Below are 21407 nucleotides of genomic sequence, written 5' to 3'. Positions count from 1 at the left end.
CCGTAGGGTCAGCCAGAATTGTCAAGCGTGTAGGGCAGATGTGGTAACCTCTGGTGCGAAGTAAGACAAGTCATCTCATCATATACATATAACTGAAAATACTACATTTTTGAAATTTTTGTTTTAAACTGTGCGTCTTAAAACTGGTGCAATCTAAAACGAAAACTACATTTCCTCTGCATAAGCCATCTCCGGGGGGGGGGGGGGGGGGGGGCGCTAATCTCAGGTTCTGCCCAATCAAGGCTGATAAATGTGAAATGCTGGTTGATTTTTATCCATAACTGTACCCTACTGCTCTTCACTATTAGAATAGTAAATCCAAGGTTGTTTCATGTACAATAGATATTATGTACTAGTGCATGTGAAATGTTTGGAGATATGGAAGATAAAGGTATGATTGCAGGGAGGGATATTTTAAGATATGTAATCGACTTCCTGCACAGTCAGCCTGTAGACAAATGCTAGCAGTTTCGTCCTATAAACCCTCCCTTATCTTCAGATAGCTGTCAAAGCCTGTTAACTCCACCATTGTGAGGAATGTAATACGGGAAACTAAGGCAGTTAAACAACTTTTTTTTTAAGTATGTAAAGCCAAGCCTTTTTTTTGTCTGTCAAATTTTTATTGCTGTCTGCATCCCCACTGAGATGTATCCCCACTGGTCACTGGGACCAAATGGCTTACACCTGAGGGTCCTTAAAGAACTCAAACAGGTGATAGCCAAACCATTGTTCCTAATTTTTATGGATAGTCTACTGATGGGAATGGTACCAGCTGATACCAATATTTAAAGAAGGGCGAAAATATATACCTGGGAACTACAGGCCGATTAGCTTAACATAAATAGTCTAAGATATTGGAGGGGATGATAAGGGACTATATACAAGGCTTTAGTAATGAAAACAGTATCATTAGTAGTAATCCGCATGGATTCATGAAAAATCGATCTTGCCAGACCAATCTATTAACCTTCTATAAAGAAGTGCGCTGCCATCTAGATAAAGGAAGGCCTGTGGATGTGGTGCATCTGGATTTTGCAAAGGCATTTGTTACAGTTCCCCACAAACATTATCTGTACAAACTAAGGTACATAGGTATGGACCATAGGGTGAGTACCTGGATTAAAATCTGGCTTCAGGGGTGAGTCCAAAGGGTGGTGATAAATGGGGAGTACTCTAAATAGTCTGGTGTAGAAAGTGGGGGTCCCCCAAGGATCTGTCCTGGGACCAATCCTATTTAATTTATTCATATACAACCTAGAGGATGGGATAAACTGCTCCATCTCCGTATTTGCGGACGATACAAAATTTAGCAGAGCAATAACTTCTACACAGGATGTGGAAACCTTACAAAAAGACTTACAAAAATAAAATAATGGAGTGGGCATCTACATGGCAAATGAGGTTTAATGTTGCCTTGTTATTTCTGGCATCCAAATGCATTATTGCATCCAAATGCATTATCTTACATTCTTCAAGTTACTTCTTCTTCAAGTTATTTGCATCCAAATGCATTATCTTACATTTTTCAAGTTACTATTCCCCCTTTGGGGGAATCGAAGATGGAAAAGAACCTGGGGGTCCTAGTAGATGACAAGCTCAGCAATGGCATGCAATGCCAAGCTACTGCAAGCAAAGACAACAGAATACCGGCATGCGTAAAAAGGGGATTCACTCCCGAGATAAAACGAGAATTCTCCCACTCTACAAGACTCTGGTCCGGTCGCATCTCTAGTATGCTATGCTGTTTTGGGCACCGGTCCTCAGGAAGGATGTGCTGGAACTCGAGAGAGTCCAGAGAAGGGCAACAAAGCTAATCAAGGGACTGGAGGATTTCCGCTATGAGGAAAGACTACAACCCTTGAACTTATTCTCTCTGGAGAAGAGGCTATTGAGGGGGGATATGATATCAATTTACAAATACTGTACTTACAACCCTAGCATAGGGAACAAACTATTCAACAAAAAGGAATATAAAAGGCCATTCTCTAAAATTCGAAGAAACGCAGTTTAAACTTAAATTGCGTAAAGGCTTTCTATACTGTCAGAGCAGTAAGGATGTGGAATTCTCTTCCACAAGCAGTGGTATCAGCAGGGAGCATTGATGGTTTAAAAAAACTACCAGATGGGCACCTTAACTACTACAACATACAGGGGTATACAATGTACAACACTTGTACACACACTCATGATAGGTTGAACTTGATGGACAGGTGTATTTTTTATTTTTTTCCAACCTCACTAACTATGTAGCATCACCGTAATTGTCTGCCAGCCGCTGCTATACCGCCTTCACAGCCGATTGTCTGGAACACCCATAAAAGGAAATTTTCCCTTGCTTTTGAGAGATGGTTAGCAGTAGGGTGATATAACCAATTTAAAAAAAAAAAAAAGCGTAGGGATTTATCAAATGATAATTTCACTAAATATACACTAAAATCGATATATGTGGACACAAACACAACAAAATTCCTGCTAAAGATCTCTGTGTAAATGAGGAATTGGGGCTCATTCACATGGGCTCTGTGGCCTGTACAGCGTGAATCAGTGGTTAGCTTATGTGACTGGAGCTGTGTGCAGGCAGCATGTTAAACTATGGGGACAAACAGCCACAAGTCCCAATTTGACTGGCATGTGGGTGCAGGTGCAAGGCCCTGAACACAGACAGTGTGCATTCAGGGCCGCTTATCCGCACCTGCACAGCTGCTGCATTCCCTTAGAGTAACAGGCGACTCCAACTGCATGAACAATCCACTCCATCACCTAGCCAGAGTGCCTTTGTAAATTAGTTCTTAGGACTCATTCACATGTGAGACTAAGGAGGGGGGCAGAACTAAAACCCCATGGTTGAGCTGTGCTTTTACTGCACACCAACTACTACCCCCTTAGCAGCAGAGGCAGTGGCTAGCGGTGTACACATGCCACAGCTGTGATGCTATACTTCGCAACCATGGCACAAATTATACCCCCGTAGAACAAGAGTGCTGCTCTGCAATCCTCTTAAAAACCGCATGCAAACAAAGTACGCACTAGTGCGGGGTTAAAGCATGCAGTGAGAAGGCATACTGTAAAATACTGTAAAATTATTATGCAGAATTTTACTTTTTTTTTTTTTTTTTTTCAGAATTTTATATTTTTCATTTTAATCTTTTTTTTTCCCCCTCTGCTCCACAGATAATAGGAAATGCTCTGAGGCATAGCAAACAGTCTACCATGCTTCAGTGATGAATGGACACAAGTGCGATCAGTACCGATCACAATGTTCATTTAGGAAAGGAAAGGGCTGGGAGACATGACCTATTTATCAGCCCCCCTATTCTTCCTGACACAATCCTGGACAGCAGGTGGAAGGGGGGCACACAGGTCCTGGACAGCAGGGGGATGGGACGCAGATACTAGAACTGATCTCCCTGCAGTGCAGCCGGATAGAGTAAGGCGCTGCAGGGGAGGTGCAAGATGATCAGTGTCAGCATTAGGGCAGTACAGTTGTCCCTCTTGCTTGGCAGGTGCCAAGTACCCCTTTTGAACTGATGGGGCCCAGTACAGGAGGGCCAACTGCATTGCTTATCAGTGGCCCTGTCTATCTGATGCCATCTCTCCTCTAACATGCACACCTGAGACTGTCCATCTTCTGTACGCTGGAGGGGTGAGTGTGGCCATCCCTCAGAATTCTCTAATGCAGCATAATTTATCAGAGGGGTCTCATGCAAAGAGAATAGAGAGCAGGTAGAAACCACACTAAGTGTTTTGGCTTGAGGCTAGTGCACACGAGTTATGCTTTGTTCATTTCTCATTTCAGAGTTTTACAACCATTTTAAGGAGTGAGCAGCAAAAGGATTTGGACTGCTTTGCTTGTGCTCGTATTTTGTACAACAGAGTACCAAGCTAGAAACTCTGATTGGTGATATGACTCAATGACACCCACCTATTACAGAATTAGTTTTGGCTGTACATTGCCATTTCATGAACTTCTTCATATTTTTTACTGAAAGTAGAAACCCCTTAGGATATAACACTTTGTTTTTCACTATAACTAGACTTTGGTTAAAGTGGTTGTTAAGCCACTTATGTAAACTCATCCCATCCCCTCTGTAATATAACAATACGTATCCCTGTGCCCGTGGCATAGAAAAAAATTTGCCGATCTGTACCTATATCAGAGCGGCTCCCGGCGCTCAGCTGACTCCTCGGCTCTCTCCTCTGCCTGACTGACAGCTCCAGCGGGCAGGGCCGAACGCTGCTGCTGAGGTCAGCCGGGGAAGAGAGGAGAGCGAGAGAGCCGAGCAGTAATCTGATCGCCGGGAGCCGCTCTGATATAGGTACAGATCAGCATATTTATTCTAGAACGCAGGCATATGGATACTTATTGTTCTATTACAGAGGGGATGGGATAATTTTATATTCAATATAAGAACAGCAGGAGGGGACGGTGTGGGCACTGACATAGGAGCAGACAGGCAGGGAGTGAGGTGGGAGAGAGGACAGAAGGAGCAGACAGGCAGGGAGTGAGGTGGGAGAGAGGACAGAAGAGAGCTGCGGATTATGGAGGCACGTACTCTGACCACAGTGTCAAGACTCGGCAGCCATGATAAACCGTGTCAGTATACAGAGGGGAGGGTGGAAACTGGCATGATTAGTCAGGTATTTCAGGTGATAGAATAAGCCAAATGACACAGAATAAGCAATATGCTGTATAACATGCTTTAACTACTTGCCGACTGCCCCACACAGATTTACTGCGGCAGGGCGCTCGGCTGCATATAATCACGTAGATCTATGTGATTATGTGCACGTGGGAGGAGCGGGCTTGATCATCGCGGCCTCCGGCGATGTTCGGGGAAACTGACAGTCGCCTGCCTATGTAAAAAAGAAAAGCAGGCGGCTCTCCTGTCAAACAGGCACAGTGAGATTGTTTGTTTCAGCTGAAACTCTGATCTTTGTGCCTGTCAAAGCCCCCCCCGCAGTTAGTAAGCACAATTAGGCTCACACTTAATTTGGGTACAGTGTCGCACGACCGCTCAATTGTTAAAGAAATGCAGTGCCGAATCACAAAAAATGGCCTGGTCATTAAGGGGGTAAAACCTTCCGGAGCTGAAGTGGTTAAGGGAGCAGGATCTTTTATTTTTTTTTTTTTAGGGTAACAATTGCTTTAAAGTCGCTGATCTTCACATTCCCCAGGACACTGAACCCAAGTGTCTTTTGGGAACTCAATCTTCACTTCACTTGGAACATTAGGACCCCTCTGACATTCTCTTATGCCTCGTTTACACTGAGCAGTACAGTTCGGTATGGTACGCAATTTTTGCCATTTTCCATTGTCAAAAGTTGAGAATGGTACCCTAATTCCGAACCATACTGTACCACTTTTTTGGGACTCTTTCGTTGAGGTACCAAGGACATTAGTACCGTACCAACAGGGTGGAGCTACACTGTTGAGGTACTGTTGAGCTGAGGTACTGTTGGCGGTGGAAACGCAAGCCTGATCAAGGTGTACTGTTCCGAACCATACTGAACTGAACCGAACCGCTCAGCGGAAACTAGGCATAAGTGACCATAAATAGAGTATGCACCTAGCCATCGTATAAAGCTAAGGAAGGAACAGACAGGTGGACCATTCCTATCCCTGCCCCCCATCAATTCATTCCCTATTCTCCTCTACTGTGGTCTACTCTATATATTTCTGTGTAGCCCAAGCCCCTAATCCAATGCAGATACAAGGGAAAGCATAAAATCTACAAATCTTTTTTCTAAAAGGAAACTCCCATAATCAAAATGAACTAATGCACCATCATCCACCTCCTCCTATTGAAATGTATACAAACTCTAGAATAACACAGTGAGGAGTCATCCCCTTATGCAGTGAAATACAATTGTACCTTGTATTCTAGAACTCCGCATGCCCCTAATCACTATGTGTCTCATTGGGGAGAAACTCCCCATTGATTCCCTTTTTTAATTGTACTTTTGACGTGTACGTTTTATTCATATTTTCTCTTTTGTATTATTTTACTGCATCAACTTAATTACCCTTAAAAAAAACAGATTGCTGCAGTGGAGTGTTTCCTTTATACTGTAAACTCTTACTAAATGTTGTATATGAAAACCATTTGTTCAAGAATGAAAGAAAATCAACATTGATTCTTTTTGTTCTAGGCTCAGTATGAAAACCCACCACATATCTATGCATTGGCTGACAATATGTACAGAAACATGATTATTGACAGAGAAAACCAGTGTGTCATTATAAGGTATGGTGCTTTTTGTATGGCTTCTAGTGTGCTAATTCTCCAGTCTTCCATTTTGCCTTTTAGACACTGTTCTTTTATTGGTAACTATATTGAGTAGAGAGATGTAAGTAATTGATAAGATTTAAGTCAGCCATAGACCGTTCCCATCTCTGCCAGTTCAGCAGGAACCAGCTAAAATTCGAACCATGTATGGGCAGGTTGATTGTACCCGAGTTGATTGATCAACTTGGGTGCAACCAGCCTGCCAGATTTTACATGGGATTATTGCTAGTGGCTGCCGCGAGAACACAATTGTTCCGTGGGGGGGGGGGATTCTCCTTGTCAATGCTGTGTTGATGGCGGAATCCAGCAAATTTCTTTCCTGAAACCTGTAGTTCCAGGAAAGAAATTGGCTTTGCCTGTGGCCGGACAAAGGCTGCCTATATGGATAGAATTTCAAACTCAAATTCTTCAGAAAAGTAGGTTCTAAGAAAGTTAATTCGCTTTTCTAATCATTTAGTGGGTTCAATCGTCCATTTTCGGTAACCTTGCCGAGGAAAATTTGAAGGAGCAGAATGGAAATTTTTTTTTAAACAAATTTCTAACCGTGAATGTGGTTTTAGTTTGGTAAAGTCCGTTCATTCCAGCATCAAATGGTAAAAGCAAAACCTTTCCAAATGACCAATGTTCTGAGAATTTTTGTACGCGTTTTCCTAAGACTTTTCCTAAGAATTTTAATTTGAAATTCTATCCATCTATGACCTGCTTAACTGTAATGCTAAAAAACATTTGTTTTCAGTGATCTGCACACTAAAAGCTGATGTGATCCTTTTTTTTTTTTTTTTTTTTTTTTTTTTAAATGGGTTAGTTTATTGCACTTGTTTGCAACTTTATATTACATCAAATTGCATTCTAATTGGAATTCATTAAATGTAGACTAAACTTACAATTTTCTGTCTTTTAAATATCATGATTAACAAAGTATGTATTGTGATCAATGGGGTTTTAGTCTTTTCCTGTATATTAGGCATTGATGTTGCTTTAACTCTAGACCATAAACGTTTTCTGTCTAATGTCTGCAACATTCATGGGTTCAAAACAGAAAGCAGAGTTTTTGTAAGGCACATCAAACCTATTAACAGGATCTTCCATCAAATGTAAACTTGTTCAAGTTGAAAATCATCAACTCGAACTCCATGTTTAATGTCCCTTTAAATTAAGGCATTAACAGGTTTTTGCTGGGCACATTGTTTTAAGGGCTACTCAGCCATTCACTGGGAAGCTTTGTATTCTATGAATAAATACAACGATTTCTTTGATTGGGTAAGGTGAAGATTCAGGTGGATGATGTCACGATCTCCACTTTAGCCAGTCGGAGGAATTAACTATTTAAAGGGACATTAAATGTGGAGTCAGGTGTTAATAAACTGTTGCTCCCTAATGGGATAAGCATGATGGAGCAGGTTATCCCATATGTACTGTTTATCCCATATGTACACTTGTTGGGTGCCCCTTTTTTTTGTCCAGTTGATTGTTTTTACCAAACAGAACTGAAAATGTTGCAACTGGGACACCCTTTCCTGTCACATCTCTCTCCATGATGATAATCTCTTCACTTGGGAGAGTTTTTTGCTTTTATTTCCTATTGAATATGCAGGATTGGAAGTTAATACTTAAAAAACATATTAGTTCCAACTCCTGGGACACTATCACCCCTCCATGGCCCACACTTGAGACATCCACCTTCTGGACAGTCATGTCCACTTTTAGGGTAATCCTGCCCCTAAATGAGGGGACTGCTTACTCGTGGCCACAGTCCCCTCGGTTTATTTTTTTTTTTGGTTGCTGCGCACGCTCCGCGACTCCGAGGACACCACATCATCAGGGCAGAGGACTGAGATGGGGGACTTGTGCGTAGGTGTGCAGTGGGCAGAAAGTCCAGGTGAAAAACAGGAATGTATTATAATGGAAGTCCTGCAACCCAACCGGGAACACTCACAAGATGTAACATTGATGTGTCAGAAGATGGAAGTCTCAGGGAAGCCGTCAGGGTCTGTCTCGAGGAGCGGAAAGCAGCCTGGCAGGTCCAAACCCAAATAGGGAGGTTTCCAGGAAGGATGGCGTTACCCAGCACTTTCCCTACTCCTCTGGAACCTTTCCCTGGCACTGTGTACTGTCCCTGACAGACGAGTATCCTGTCCCTACACTGCCACCCCCAAAATGTGCGCTGGAGCCTGGGTCTAAATTTATTGTGCCTAACCCAAGTGGCTGCAAAATCACATGGGGTGGCATCCTCCAATCGGATAGTGCCTCCCTGTGACTGTAGAAACCAGAGGAACTAGATTCCTCCCAATTTCTTCCTCCACCTGTATTGCTGTTGCAGACGAGGGCAACCAGTGGAGAAAATGGACTGCACCTGCCTACAGAATCCAGGGTAGTTGAAATCTGTACATCTACAGTAGATCTTTTCCAGGATTAGGGGTCACTTCTATGCTTCAACACCTGGAAATCTGAAAAGAATGCACTGTTGAGGGCAGAAAGCAGAACAATGGAGCAGATCACACTTTACATGAATACCTTGCTCTACAAAGGTTTAACCTACTAAACTTCTACAAGAAAAACTCAAACTCTTGTTAGAATAAATTCATAATTCTGTGTAAAGTAGAACTGAACCTTTTGTGAAGGATAACTGTATTTTGCAAAAAAGGAAACCTATCCTAACCCCCCTACCCACACTTTTTTTAAATAGATGTTTTTCTTGGCCTCCAAAATGCATCCTCGGTGGCCAGGATGTGAATATGGTTTTCTTAGGTTTCTGCATTTTGCAGTTCTGTTTTCCTAGCATTGCTAATATGTGCGAGTGCCACAAACTTTGAAGAACTACTTCTTCAAAGTTTGGTGTCCCACATGTTGAAGCCAGCTGAATGATTCATTCCATCCTCACGGGAACTCTTTGATACTGTCACATCCTGGTTCTGTTTGTCTATAATGCTAGAATTGTGTTTATAAGACACCCAAATCTTTGTAAGATTCTAGTGATCTTAGCATAGGTTAAACTGCAGTGATTTGTGATTACCAGTGCAAAACTTGGGGGTTGCTTCTATTAATACGTGTAATTAAGACACCTGGATAGCGTTAAAGTCAAAGCCCACATTGTTTTTCACATGGAACAGAAGCTCGGGTTACATTGATTTCCACAAAAGACTTTATCTAGTAAAGAGAAAAGGTCTGATAAGTAGAAAAAAGGTTATGACCTTCACTATATTACCAAAAGTATTGGGGCGCCTGTCTTTACACGCACATCAACGTTAAATGGCATCCCAGTCTAATGCCTCGTACACACGCAACGATTATCGGCCGACCGATCGGCCGTCTTTTGTCCAGTGTTGTTGTGTTGGTTGAAATGTGCTCTAGACTGCACACAAATTTTCTCGGCCAACAAAAACCAACTTCAGAAGTGATGTCATGTTCTGGTTTACTTTCCGTGTGTTTTTTCTTCTCTGAGCATGCCCAGTCTTGCTCATCAGATTTTTGTCTGCCGAAATCTGTACTGACTGACGGAAAATCGGCCGTTCTGTTGACGGCCAACAAAAATTTTATAGCCTGCACACCAGATTTTGTTCGGTCGAAAAGTCGGAGTCGGTTGTCGAAAGCATCATACTAACAAGCCGAAAATCGGCCGATCGGACGTTGGCCGAAAATTCACGGCCAACTATTGATTCGTGTACGAGGCATTAGTTTGTAGGATTCAATATTGAGCTGGCCCACCCTTTCAGCTTTAACAGCCTCGACTCTTCTGGGAAGGCTGTCCTCAAGGTTTAGGAGTGCGTCTATGGGAATGTTTGACCATTCTTCAAAAAGTGCATTTGTGAGGTCAGGCACTGATGTTGGACGAGAAGGCCTGGCTTGCCGTCTGCGCTCTAATTCATCCCAAAGGTCGGGTTCCTCCACCCCAAACTCGCTCATCCATGTCAGTATGCTTTGTGCACTGGTTCAAATATTTTGGTGGAGGGGGGGGGGGGGGTATTATAATGCGGGGCTGTTTTTTGGGGGTTGGGCATGGCTCCTTAGTTCCAGTAAAGGGAATTTTTAGGGCGTCAGCATACCAAGACAATTTGGACAATTTTTATGCTCCTAATTTTGTGGGAACAGTTTGGGGATGACCCTTCCTGTTCCAACATGATTGTGCACAAAGCAAGGTCCATAAAGACATGGATGAGAGAGTTTGGGGTGGAGGAAATCCTGGCCTGTACAAGTGAGTTGAGTCCTGACCTCAAACTGATAGAACACCTATGGGATGAATTAAAGAGCAGACTGCGAGCCAGACCTTCTCTCCAACATCAGTGCCTGACCTCACAAATGCACTTCTTGAAGAATGGTCAAACATTCCCATAGACACTCCTAAACCTTGTGGACAGCCTTCCCAGAAGAGTTGAAGCTGTTATAGCCGCAAAGGGTGGGCCAACTCAATATTGAACCCTACGGACTAAGACTGGGATGCCATTTAAGTGTGTGTAAAAGGCAGGCGTCCCAATACTTTTGGTAATATAGTGTATTATAAACCAGCAGTGTCTTGCCTCTATCCATATCCTTTTAGAAAAAAAAAAATGATATAGTGCATTTCAATGCAATTTAATTTCCAGTTAAACATGCGGATACTTTAATGATGGTCCTACACTTATGTAATGGAATTATTAAAATATGAATACAAGGCTTTCTTTCGAACTCAGAACAACCATTGGAGAAATATGGAAATTAACTGCACATTCCAAATTTTTTTTTTTTTTTTTTTTTCAAATGAGCGTTCTAGGATGGAAGTTGAGTGATATTTTCAGTTTCCAGGTTAGTTACGACTTTTTTTTTTTTTATCATCTTTCTTAGTGGTGAAAGTGGAGCTGGGAAGACTGTAGCAGCCAAATATATAATGGGCTACATCTCTAAAGTGTCAGGAGGTGGTCCTAAAGTACAGGTAAGTAAACCATTCTTTACTGATAATGGAGTCCATGTTAACCTCTTACTGCCTGTGCTATAGCTAAGACGGCTACAGGGCCTAATATGCCGGAAGGGCGTCCATGTACCTCCTCCCGTGCATGTGGTGCCTACGCTGGCACGTGCTCTGTAAACAGCGAGTCCATGAGACTCAGCAGATCACAGCCCGGCCTCTTACCACGTGATCAGCTGTCGGCCAATGACAGCTGATCACATGCTGTAAACAGAGTCGGTAATCTGATTTTTTTTTTTTTTCCCCTCACGCTCACAGCAGTAAACAGGACATTAGTCCTGCTGCTAAGCAGTGTCCATCAGTGCAGCCCCTTCAGTGCACATCGGTGAAGGAGAAAAATTACCTGTTTGCAAAATTTTATAACAAACTATAAAAAAAGTTTGTTTTTTTTTTCAAACTTTTTTAGCAAAAAAAAAAAAAACCCAGTGATTAAATACCACCAAATGAAAGCTATATTTTGTGTGAAAAAAAATTATAAACATTTCATTTGGGTACAGTGTAGCATGAACCCGCAGCTGTAATTCAAAGAGTGACAGCGCTGAAAGCTGAAAATTGGCCTTGGGAGGAAGGGTTTAAGTGCCCAATAATAGGTGGTTAAGCTGGTCATCCATGGATCGAAATTTGGCCAGATCAGCAAGAATAAAGCTGTATTTCGATCTTTGTATAGTCATTCACGTTGGAAACTTTATTGGAAAATTTTGCTGCGACATGTGGTCAATAGACTACAGCACTGGTAAGTATATTCTGAAGGCGGAAGAGTCCTGTTGTCAGAATACAATGACAAACCGGGGAGTATTCCCCATTCGTCTTTAGTGTGGGGATGGGGGAAGGGCTGAACGATAGTCAATGTGATATCGACTATTGTGCTGTGGGCGTGGGCGATACTCACATTGCCGAAGATACGATGTAAGGCATAGGCATTAGGCAGGGAGAAGTCGGGATGACTCAGTTGTTGTAGCAGAACAGAGCCCGACATCCGTCCCACACGTTCAGTCTGCCTGCCTGCAGCTAGCCAGTTCTCCAGCTGATGGTAATATGATCCTAGAGTGAGGAGCTCAGCTCCTCCCTGTAACCAATCAGCGGCTCTCAGCACACTGAAGAACTGGAAACAAGCTTGTATTGTAACAGTTCAGAGTGAAGAGTTGAGTCAGTACGTGTGGGACTGGACGGATGTCACGTCAGGCTGTGTTCTTCTACCTCCTGCCACCACTGAGTCCCGACTGTGCCTAATCCACACTGACTGTCACTGTCAATCCCTACAATAACATTAACCCTGGCCTGCCCTGGCTGTATGGTGCAATCTGCAATTACAATCAGAAGAAGGCTGCGCTGCTGCAATACTTCCATGATTTCCTCTCAATATCGCAATATATATCGTTGGAAAAAAAATTTCAATGTACTTTTTTTCCAATATCGTGCAGCCCTAGGGGGAATCCTGAACCAAGTACGGTCAGCTTAAGTTAGATCTGCACTGTGTCCTCCTAATCCTTGATAGCTGCAGAGCTTTATCTGACGTTTTACTGTTGTGATACTTGTAAACTGTACACAGTATCTGAGATTGCTCAAATATAATAGTCAAATTATATGCTCATATTAAGCATATGATACCGACAATATGATAACTGTAAGAGAAAGGAAGCTGCCTGTATTCATTCATAAGGCAAAAAGAAAAAATAACGGCAGCAAAAAAGCCGAACAATATCTGAAACCTAAAAACATGGCTATTAAAATAAGTGGGTAATATCACTTCCATTTGCCCTTTTGTCACTAGTTGTTTTTACTGGCCTGAAGGCCTCATCTGTCCAATATCTTTGTTTCATGTGACTATACTTTCCCCATGTACCCTTTACTTTTACATTAATATAACCTCTCCCCCATTATTCACCAGTTTCTAGTGTGCATTTACTTTCCAGCATCACTCTAGATTCCTCTATTGTTTCCTGTCCAGACCGTAACCCCCAGCTGTGTCATGGACAAGCTTCTTTTTGCAGTGGACACACGATTGTGTTTGGGCAGGATACCATCTCCCTCTGCACTTACAAATAAAATGTTGCCCTTTGTCTGAGTTTGTACATGTATAACATGGCTGAGTAGGTCTAGTAATGGTTTTCTCCATGTTCTCCTTTTGTAGCATGTTAAGGATATAATACTGCAATCAAACCCTTTATTGGAGGCCTTTGGCAATGCAAAGACAGTGAGGAACAACAATTCCAGTCGATTTGTAAGTCACTGTCCTTTTGTTTTTTTATTATTAATATTTTTATAATAATTATGTAGCCGCACTTTGTCTTCTGAAATTATATTTCTATATCCATAATAAATGTTAATGCAGCCCTCAAAATTTCCACTTGCCTTCTTGCATTAGGCGAGTGGATAGAAGCTGAGGGCGAGTGGAGCAGGCAGAAGCAACGGCATCCAGAATCCTGCATAGTTGCCCTGTCCTAAACTGTCCCAATTTAGCCATTGTTCCGGCAGGACTTTGTTCCAGGCTGCATCCCAGGAGTTAATGGGCGTTCACAGACAGCAGCCAGAAGTACTATTCTGTCAGAGTGGATAGCCGGCACTACAACAGTACTCCTGGCTCCTGTCCATGAACGGCTGTTACTAGATGCATGTCGGGGCTTTTATTATTCACGTAAAGGACATGAATCACTGTACTGCCGGGTGGGCACATTGTAATCCTGTGGCTTTCAGCTCACTAACTCAAGAATATCACAACCCCCCTCCTCTGTAGAACTTGGTCGGATTCAAACAACCCGGCCCTGGGCATCACACACGGCCATATCATCCCAGCTTAAGGGGGGGGGATGCCTGGGGATTTGTTTGCCAATGCAGGCTCTGCCCATTCTGTTTGGGCAGAGTCCTTGAAGAAATGTGCAGTTGGAGAAAGGACACGTGATCAGTGTGGGGCAGCTCTCTGCTGAAATCTTTTGGGGGAGTACATAGACCTCAGGACAAAAGGGGTAAGAAATTGTAACAGCTGAAAGGGAGTACTTAACTGGCCGGTGAGGAGGGGGTGACTTCTCCTTTGTATTGTGAGTCCCAGAACCCATGGGGGAGGGGACTAGAGGTGTGTGCAGACAGAAATGGGGTAAGAATTTTTACCCTACCAATTTATAGTATATGCTTGTCATAGACACCTGCAACACCAAAAAAGGGATCAACTTTCCCTAAGGCTCTGTTCACATTTGGCGTTTTGGGATCCCGGGCAGATGCGCAGTGTTTCTGCCCACAATCTCAAACCGCACTGCAATTGCAAAACGCGTGTACAGGTGCCATTCATATTCAATGGCACCTAAAACACGGTGTGGTTTTGCCTTGATTATTGCACGGCAATCTGCAACAAAAAGGAGCAGGAGCTGTATGATCATGGCATACCCCTGTATGATCATGGCATACCCCTGTATGATCGCGGCATACCCCTGTATGATCGCGGCATACCCCTGTATGATCATGGCATACCCCTGTATGATCTGTGCATACCCTTGTATAATATGGATAAAATATGATAGTTTACGAGGCCATGTTTAGGGGCGCAATTAGGGGAAGGGGTAGCGGTTGGGTCGGGCAACTGGTGGCGAGTAACTCATAAGGGCTACCAATAGCTCAGGACTTAAAATTTTGAGCCCTGCGTAATATCCTTGGATCAGTAAACAACATAAAATATGAAAGAGGGGAGGGGTTAAAGAGGGGGAGGGAGAGTGGGTAGCGCTAAATTTACAAGTCTGATAAAGGTTATTGTTAGTTACAATATTTGGCGGCATTTATGTGTTTATTGTTTTTTAATGTGTAATAAATGAGTGGCGGGTGCACTTTTTTTCTACAAATTTGTGCAATATTTCAAATAAATGATCGTGTGTATACTGCGCATGGTTGTGCTGCACATTAACACAAACTAATTTACAGTACAGCATGCTGGCAGACATCTGAGGGGGCACTCCTACATACCTTCATTACTGTGTCATCCGAGCTTTCATTTCGAAACAGAAGGGTTGATTTACTAAACTGACTCAAATGGAATAGGTTTGCAAGGGACTTTTTCGAATTGTTTAAAGTGTTACTAAACCCAGGAGCCTGCATTCCCTATATCTGGTCTCCCACAGTACACAGAACATGGAAATGCAATTTTAGTAAATAAAAACTGCTAAATACCTTTTCTCATCAGCAGTTAGAGCAGTCTTGTGGCTTCTATCTGTGTCCAGCCAAACACTGGTTAAAGCTTGTAGGAGGAGTTTTCTGGCTGCAAGAAATTATGAGACTGCAAGACCCCTGACTCTGTCTGGACAGATTGGCCTCTGATGATCACATGCATTCTCCCAAGGAAACAAAAGCATAATTCGTAATCTAGCAATACACACCAAACTGAGCATGTGCAGTCTGACTCCATTGACTCTGTGTTATCAGAAATTTAGCAGGGGACTGTGGAAGGAGGGAAAGGATCAGAGAAGCTAGGATTAAACAGTCTTTTTACATAATGCAGAGGATTAACCCCTTAGGTTCCACAGTGAGTATAGCAAGCATGCTTTACTGCATATACAGACTGTTTTTACTGGTGCGGGTTTCGTAACACTTTAAGAAAAGTGAAAGTATGCAAAGCATACCCAATTACATGCAAGAAAATGAGAAATGTATATATGATTTTTTTTTGCATATGATTGAATCTTGCCTCGGCTTCCCAATAGCTCTCAAAAGGATTGCCTGCACGGGGGTGTGCATTCCCATGCGGGTAAACACGGCCACCCACAGATGAACACTTTAGTACACCCCGTGTGAACAAGGCCTAATTGGACATTATTTTGTTTACATGCTGCTCAATAAGAAATTTAGGGGATTTTGTAAAAGAATCTAATATAACCTGATTTGTTTTAAATTCTCATGTTAAATAGGGAAAGTACTTTGAGATCCAGTTCAGCCCTGGGGGAGAACCAGATGGAGGAAAAATCTCTAACTTTTTACTGGAAAAATCTCGGGTGGTGATGAGAAACCCAGGAGAGAGAAGCTTTCACATTTTCTATCAGGTATTCCTATTTTTTCTTTTATTTTTAAGGTGCCAGAGTATTCCACAGTGCTGCCAGTTAACACCACTCATGATTTGTGTTAGGCTTTTAGTTCTAACAAACATTTTACAAAATGTCTGACACCCTGCCAGACAGATTTTTCATGGCATTTGGCCCTGCTGGTTCAGAAGAGATTTGTTCCAAGCGATTATTGACTTTGAGGCCTCTTCGCTGGTCAGTAGGAATGTCTGGGTGTTAATGTCATCTAAATATTAAACGTTTGCAGCATACTCCCAGGTCAACAGATGTTACTGTTCCAGTTTTCCAGCAGCTATAGCTTGGCAGAATGTACAATTACACAAAGCAAACTAATTATTATATTGTTATATCAACAATGTCTACAGATGACAAGTACATTTTAATTTATCTAATCTGGGCTGCAGCTAACGATTTTTTTCATAATCGAGTAGTTGGTCCATTGTTTCCAATAGTCGGATAATAACCTTAACGTAAAGTGTGGTGTATAATTTGGGTAAAATGTAAAGTTTTTTAAAACAAAGCCATTTATTCTTAAGAGCCGGTTCACATGTGTGCGGCTGCGGCGTTCGCATGTAATGTCGGAGCGCACTGCTCCTTCATTACATGCGATCGGCTGTGCGGTGCGAGTTTAGCCATACACTTTGTATGGCTAAATTCGCACCGCACCCGCAGCAAACACGCACAGGACCCTTTTTTGCAGCCGCATCAGGATCGGATCGCACAGCGGTTCACACTTGTGCGATCCGATCCTGTGCGAACTGCAAGATCGCACTGCGATATGCGATCAAACTGGGGGTGTTGTTACGATTACATTGACACCCCCAGCGTATCGCATATGGCAGTGTGAACTGCCGGGGGTGCGTTTGCGATGCGGGAACAGGCTGCGGATTCGCAGCCTTCCCGCATCGCATAAGTGTGAACCGGGGCTAAAGGGTAACTCCACTTTTGTGGGGAAAAAAATTAGCAAATAAAGAAAAAATATTATAGTGACTACAATTGCAACACAAGTCATATTGTAATTGAATGTTATTAACTACTTCTGGACTGGAAGGATTTGCCCCCTTAATGACCAGGCCATTTTTTGCGATTCGGCACTGCGTTACTTTAAGGGACAATTGCGCGATCATGCGACGCTGTACCTAAATAAAATTGATGTCCTTTTTTTCCCCCACAAATAGTGCTTTCTTTTGGTGGTATTTGATCACCTATACGATTTTTTGTTTATGAAAAAAATAAATAGAGCGACAATTCTGAAAAAAAAAAAACAGTATTTTTCACATTCCCCCCAAAAAAATTTAAAAATCAAAATTTCTAAATATTTTATAGGCCAATTTGTTGTGTGCTATATTTTTTTGGTAAAATCGCAATAAACGTATTTTGATTGGTTTGCGCAAAAGTTATCACGTCTACTAACTACGGGAAAGATTTGTCATTTTTGTGGTTTTTTTTTTTTTTTTTTTTGGCCAATTTGTTGTTTGGAAGATTAAATAATGCAAATCGTGGGAAAGACGCACTACATGCTTTTCTGCAGCTTCTCCATTGATGTCTATTAAACCAAAAAAAGCATTGTTTTGCATTTAAAAAAGTCCTTGGCCTTTTCCAAGTATGCAGCGGCTGAAAAAAGCATAGATGTGAACGCGTCCCATAGGAAAACATTTTACATGAACTCTAGTGTGTTTCTGCAAAAAGCACCAAAAACGCATAGGTGTGAGCCAGGCCTAAGACGTTTAGAAGCAGCAGCAGGCTTCTTTTTTTTTTCTTTTTTTTTGTATCACCTGGGGTTATTTGTTTCGGTTCTACTGAGAACGTAACAGAATATGTGGTGATCTGCATTCATATTTCATAAAATTTTCAACTATATAACACTATATGGAAAAGAATAATATAACCATCAGTCCCTTCGCTTATGTTGGGGTGCTAGGTGTAATCCTGGACTCTGACCTGTCCTTTCAGCCGCAAATCCAATCGCTGTCCAAATCTTGTAGACTTCACCTCTCCAGAATACGCCCCTTTTTAACTGTTGAAACCAGTAAGCAACTTATTCACTCCCTTGTTATCTCTCACCTTGACTATTGTAACTCCCTCCTCATTGGCCTACCTCCCTGCTATCCCCTCTTCACTCTATCATGAATGCTGCTATCAGACTAATCCACCATCCCTCTCTGCCACTCTCTCCACTGGCTTCCCATTGCCCAACAAATAAAATTCAAAACTCTAACCATAACATACAAAGTCATTTAACAACTCTGCCCAAAGCTACATCACCAATCTTGTCTCCAAATATCAACCAAACCGTCTTCTCCGCTCCTCCCAAGACCTCCTGCTCTCTAGCTCCCTTGTCTCCTCCCATGCTCATCTCCAGGACTTCTCCCAAGCCTCTCCCATCCGTTTGCTGATGATATACGGACATAATGCATGTCAACGGGATTGCGGATGATCATCCGCTAACATCCGATTTGCGTCCTTTCAGTTCTGTTCCGTTTTTTGGAACTGAACAGAACCCTATTTTTCTTCCGTTTTTAAAAAACTGAAAGGACGCAAAATCGGATGTCAGCGGTTTCATCCGCTGACATCCGCAATCCCATAGAAATACATTATGTCCGTATATCATCCGCAAACGGATAGGATGATATGCGGACATACGGACCGGATGACACAAGTGTCATCCGTGTCCGTAAAAAAAAAAAAAAAAGTGCCGCAGCGGACGAAATAAACTGAGTGGCCGTGTGAAAGAAGCCTTAGTGTTTTTTCATCCAGCGTTTTTTTTTTTTTTCCCGCTAGCACTTTTTTGAGCTTATAAAATCTTCTAGTGTGCATGGAGCCAAAAGGTGGATAAGCAACGCAATAATCTATGTAAATTTGTGCAAAATGTGATGCAGCTCTGCATAGAAACCAATTGGCTTCCAGGATTTTTTGTCAAAGCTGAAGTTAGAAGCTGATTGGCTACCAAAGTTTGCACTCTCCAGTTTTAGTATGTGAGCCCCAGTGCCCCTAACTCTGACACAAACACTGCCACCTACACTCACTAAGCTAGGTAAAGCATTGAACTATGATAATTTAAACTTTTCTTTTTTTATTTATTTTTTTATTTTTTTGTAAAGACTTTTCTTAGTGAGGAGGAATAGATAAGTCTATTTTTCTCCTCTTCTCAGAGAAGGGCTACAAAGTGAGTTATCGCCGTGATAGCCAGTCAGAGACTATCATGGCAATTGTGAACAGGATCCGCTTCCTTCAGGCCCCATTCGTTAATAGAGACCAGTGATCCCAGGACCAACACAAGAACACATAACATGCGGTGCCCAGGTTGAAAGCCGACTTCCTGGACTACGCATATGTGCTACGCAGTCGTAAAGGGGTTAAAATAAACCGTTTTGTAAAATTTGAAAATTACAATCACATGGCTAATATAAAGATTTTTATCCTGGTATTTTAGCACCTAATGTGTGTTTGTGTGTATTAAATGAATCTGCTCCGGGTGCTAAAGGTAGAGGATTTAAAAATCCATTTTCCATCATAAACGTGAGCAAATAAAACCCTATAATGAAAATACCTCGTGTTCATGCTTTTGTGAATTGAGCCTTTTGTCAGGGGCCGTGAAATGCCGCGAGAGGTGCGGGGGGTAGAATGAGCATGTGGATTTTATTAGTCCACACTTTTTTTATTTTTTTATATATGTATAATATATATTTGCTGCACATCATAGATTTTATGTATCCCTGTTTTGGAATTTTTTTTTTTATTATACGTTTGCAGCTTTTCCTTTTTTTTTTTTTTTTTTTGTATCTGAAATGTTCATTGCAGCTGCATGATTTATTTTGATTTTACATTTTGATTAAATATTTCTATACATCTGTTGGACTGAACTCAAAGGTTCTTTGAGTCAAGCAATATGGAAAAGAAATTAACATATGAGCAGCTTTTAAGTTGCTGTAAAAGAGGAACTAGGATCTCTTTCCTTCTTAGCTGGTCAGAACATCCTTGCAGCACAATTATCAGTGAAATTCCTTTTTTTTTTTTTTTTCTTTAAGTCTATAACCATTTTCAGCACATCTCTGGGGTACATTACCCCATGTTTTGTCTCTTCAACTTGTCAATTCTGCAAGTATATACAAATACCCGACCGTCCTGTCAAAAATCCCATAAATCTCCTAACTTCCTGTTTAAATGACAACACAGTAGGGTTGTTTTACTGAAACTAGAGAGTGCATAATCTGGTGCAGCTGTGCATGATAGCCAATCAACTTCTAATGCCCCATACACACGTGCAGATTATCTGCAGACTTTTGTCTGCAGACTTACCTTTTCTATGTAGTGCAAGGGCCTGCCGGATTGCATACAAATTGAAAGTGTTTAGGTTTGACCTCATATTATATGGTTTTGGTAAGTCTGCAGACAAAAGTCTGCAGATAATCTGCACGTGTGTACGGGGCATAACTTCAGCTTGTTTTTCTAAGGCCTGGTTCTCACCTATGCAGGTTGCAGTTTGCCTACTTCAGGTACTTTTTGCATTTTCCAATGCACGTTTTTAAATCATTGAAGTCTGTGGAACAAAAAACCAGGACAAAAAAAGTCCCTGGCCCTTTCCATAAAATGCGCAGATGTGAAGGTGACCAAAAAAAACATGTATAATGGACTGTAGCATGTTTCTGCAAAACTGAAAACACACTAAAAAATGCATAGATGTGAACCAGGCCTTAACCACTTGCCGACTGCCGCACGACTATTTACGTCGGCAGTCAGCCCCTCACAGGCAGAGTAACGTAGGGCTACGTCGCTAACCTGTGAGGGATTTAGGAGCGAGTGCGCGCCGCCGGAGGCGCGCTCCCGCGCGGTCACGGACCCGCCCCCTACGTGTGTGCCCGGCGGACCCGATGTCCGCCGGCCACTCGCGATCGCCCATGGCAGCGGGAGAAAGGCAGGCGGCTAATGTAAACAAAGTTCTCCCCTGTGTAAGAATGATAATCAAACGGTTCTACTATGTAGGACAGTTGATCACTGTTCTTACACATCAAGCCACAGCCAATCACAGTTAGAAGCACGCCCATAGGGACACACTTAACCTCTCCCTCTCCAATACAGTTAACTCCTTCACTGCCAGTGTCATTTTTACATTAACAGTGCATATATATAGCACTGATTACTGTA

General features: G+C 42.2%; 1 protein-coding gene across 1 annotated transcript in view; it reads left to right on the top strand.

The window, feature by feature from the left end:
- MYO1E (myosin IE) overlaps positions 1-21407 on the top strand; it is a 276218-nt gene that overhangs the window by 120349 nt on the left and 134462 nt on the right. The window contains exons 4-7 of the mRNA XM_082253069.1: positions 6151-6245; positions 11106-11193; positions 13358-13447; positions 16113-16244. Coding sequence (XP_082109195.1) covers positions 6151-6245; positions 11106-11193; positions 13358-13447; positions 16113-16244 — 405 coding nt within the window. The remainder of the gene's footprint in view (positions 1-6150; positions 6246-11105; positions 11194-13357; positions 13448-16112; positions 16245-21407) is intronic.

The sequence above is a fragment of the Pelophylax lessonae genome, assembly GCF_965119305.1.
Source record: "Pelophylax lessonae genome assembly, chromosome: 4".
Taxonomy (NCBI): domain Eukaryota; kingdom Metazoa; phylum Chordata; class Amphibia; order Anura; family Ranidae; genus Pelophylax; species Pelophylax lessonae.
Note: the sequence above shows the minus strand (reverse complement) of the source record. Positions and strands in the feature narration are given on the sequence as shown.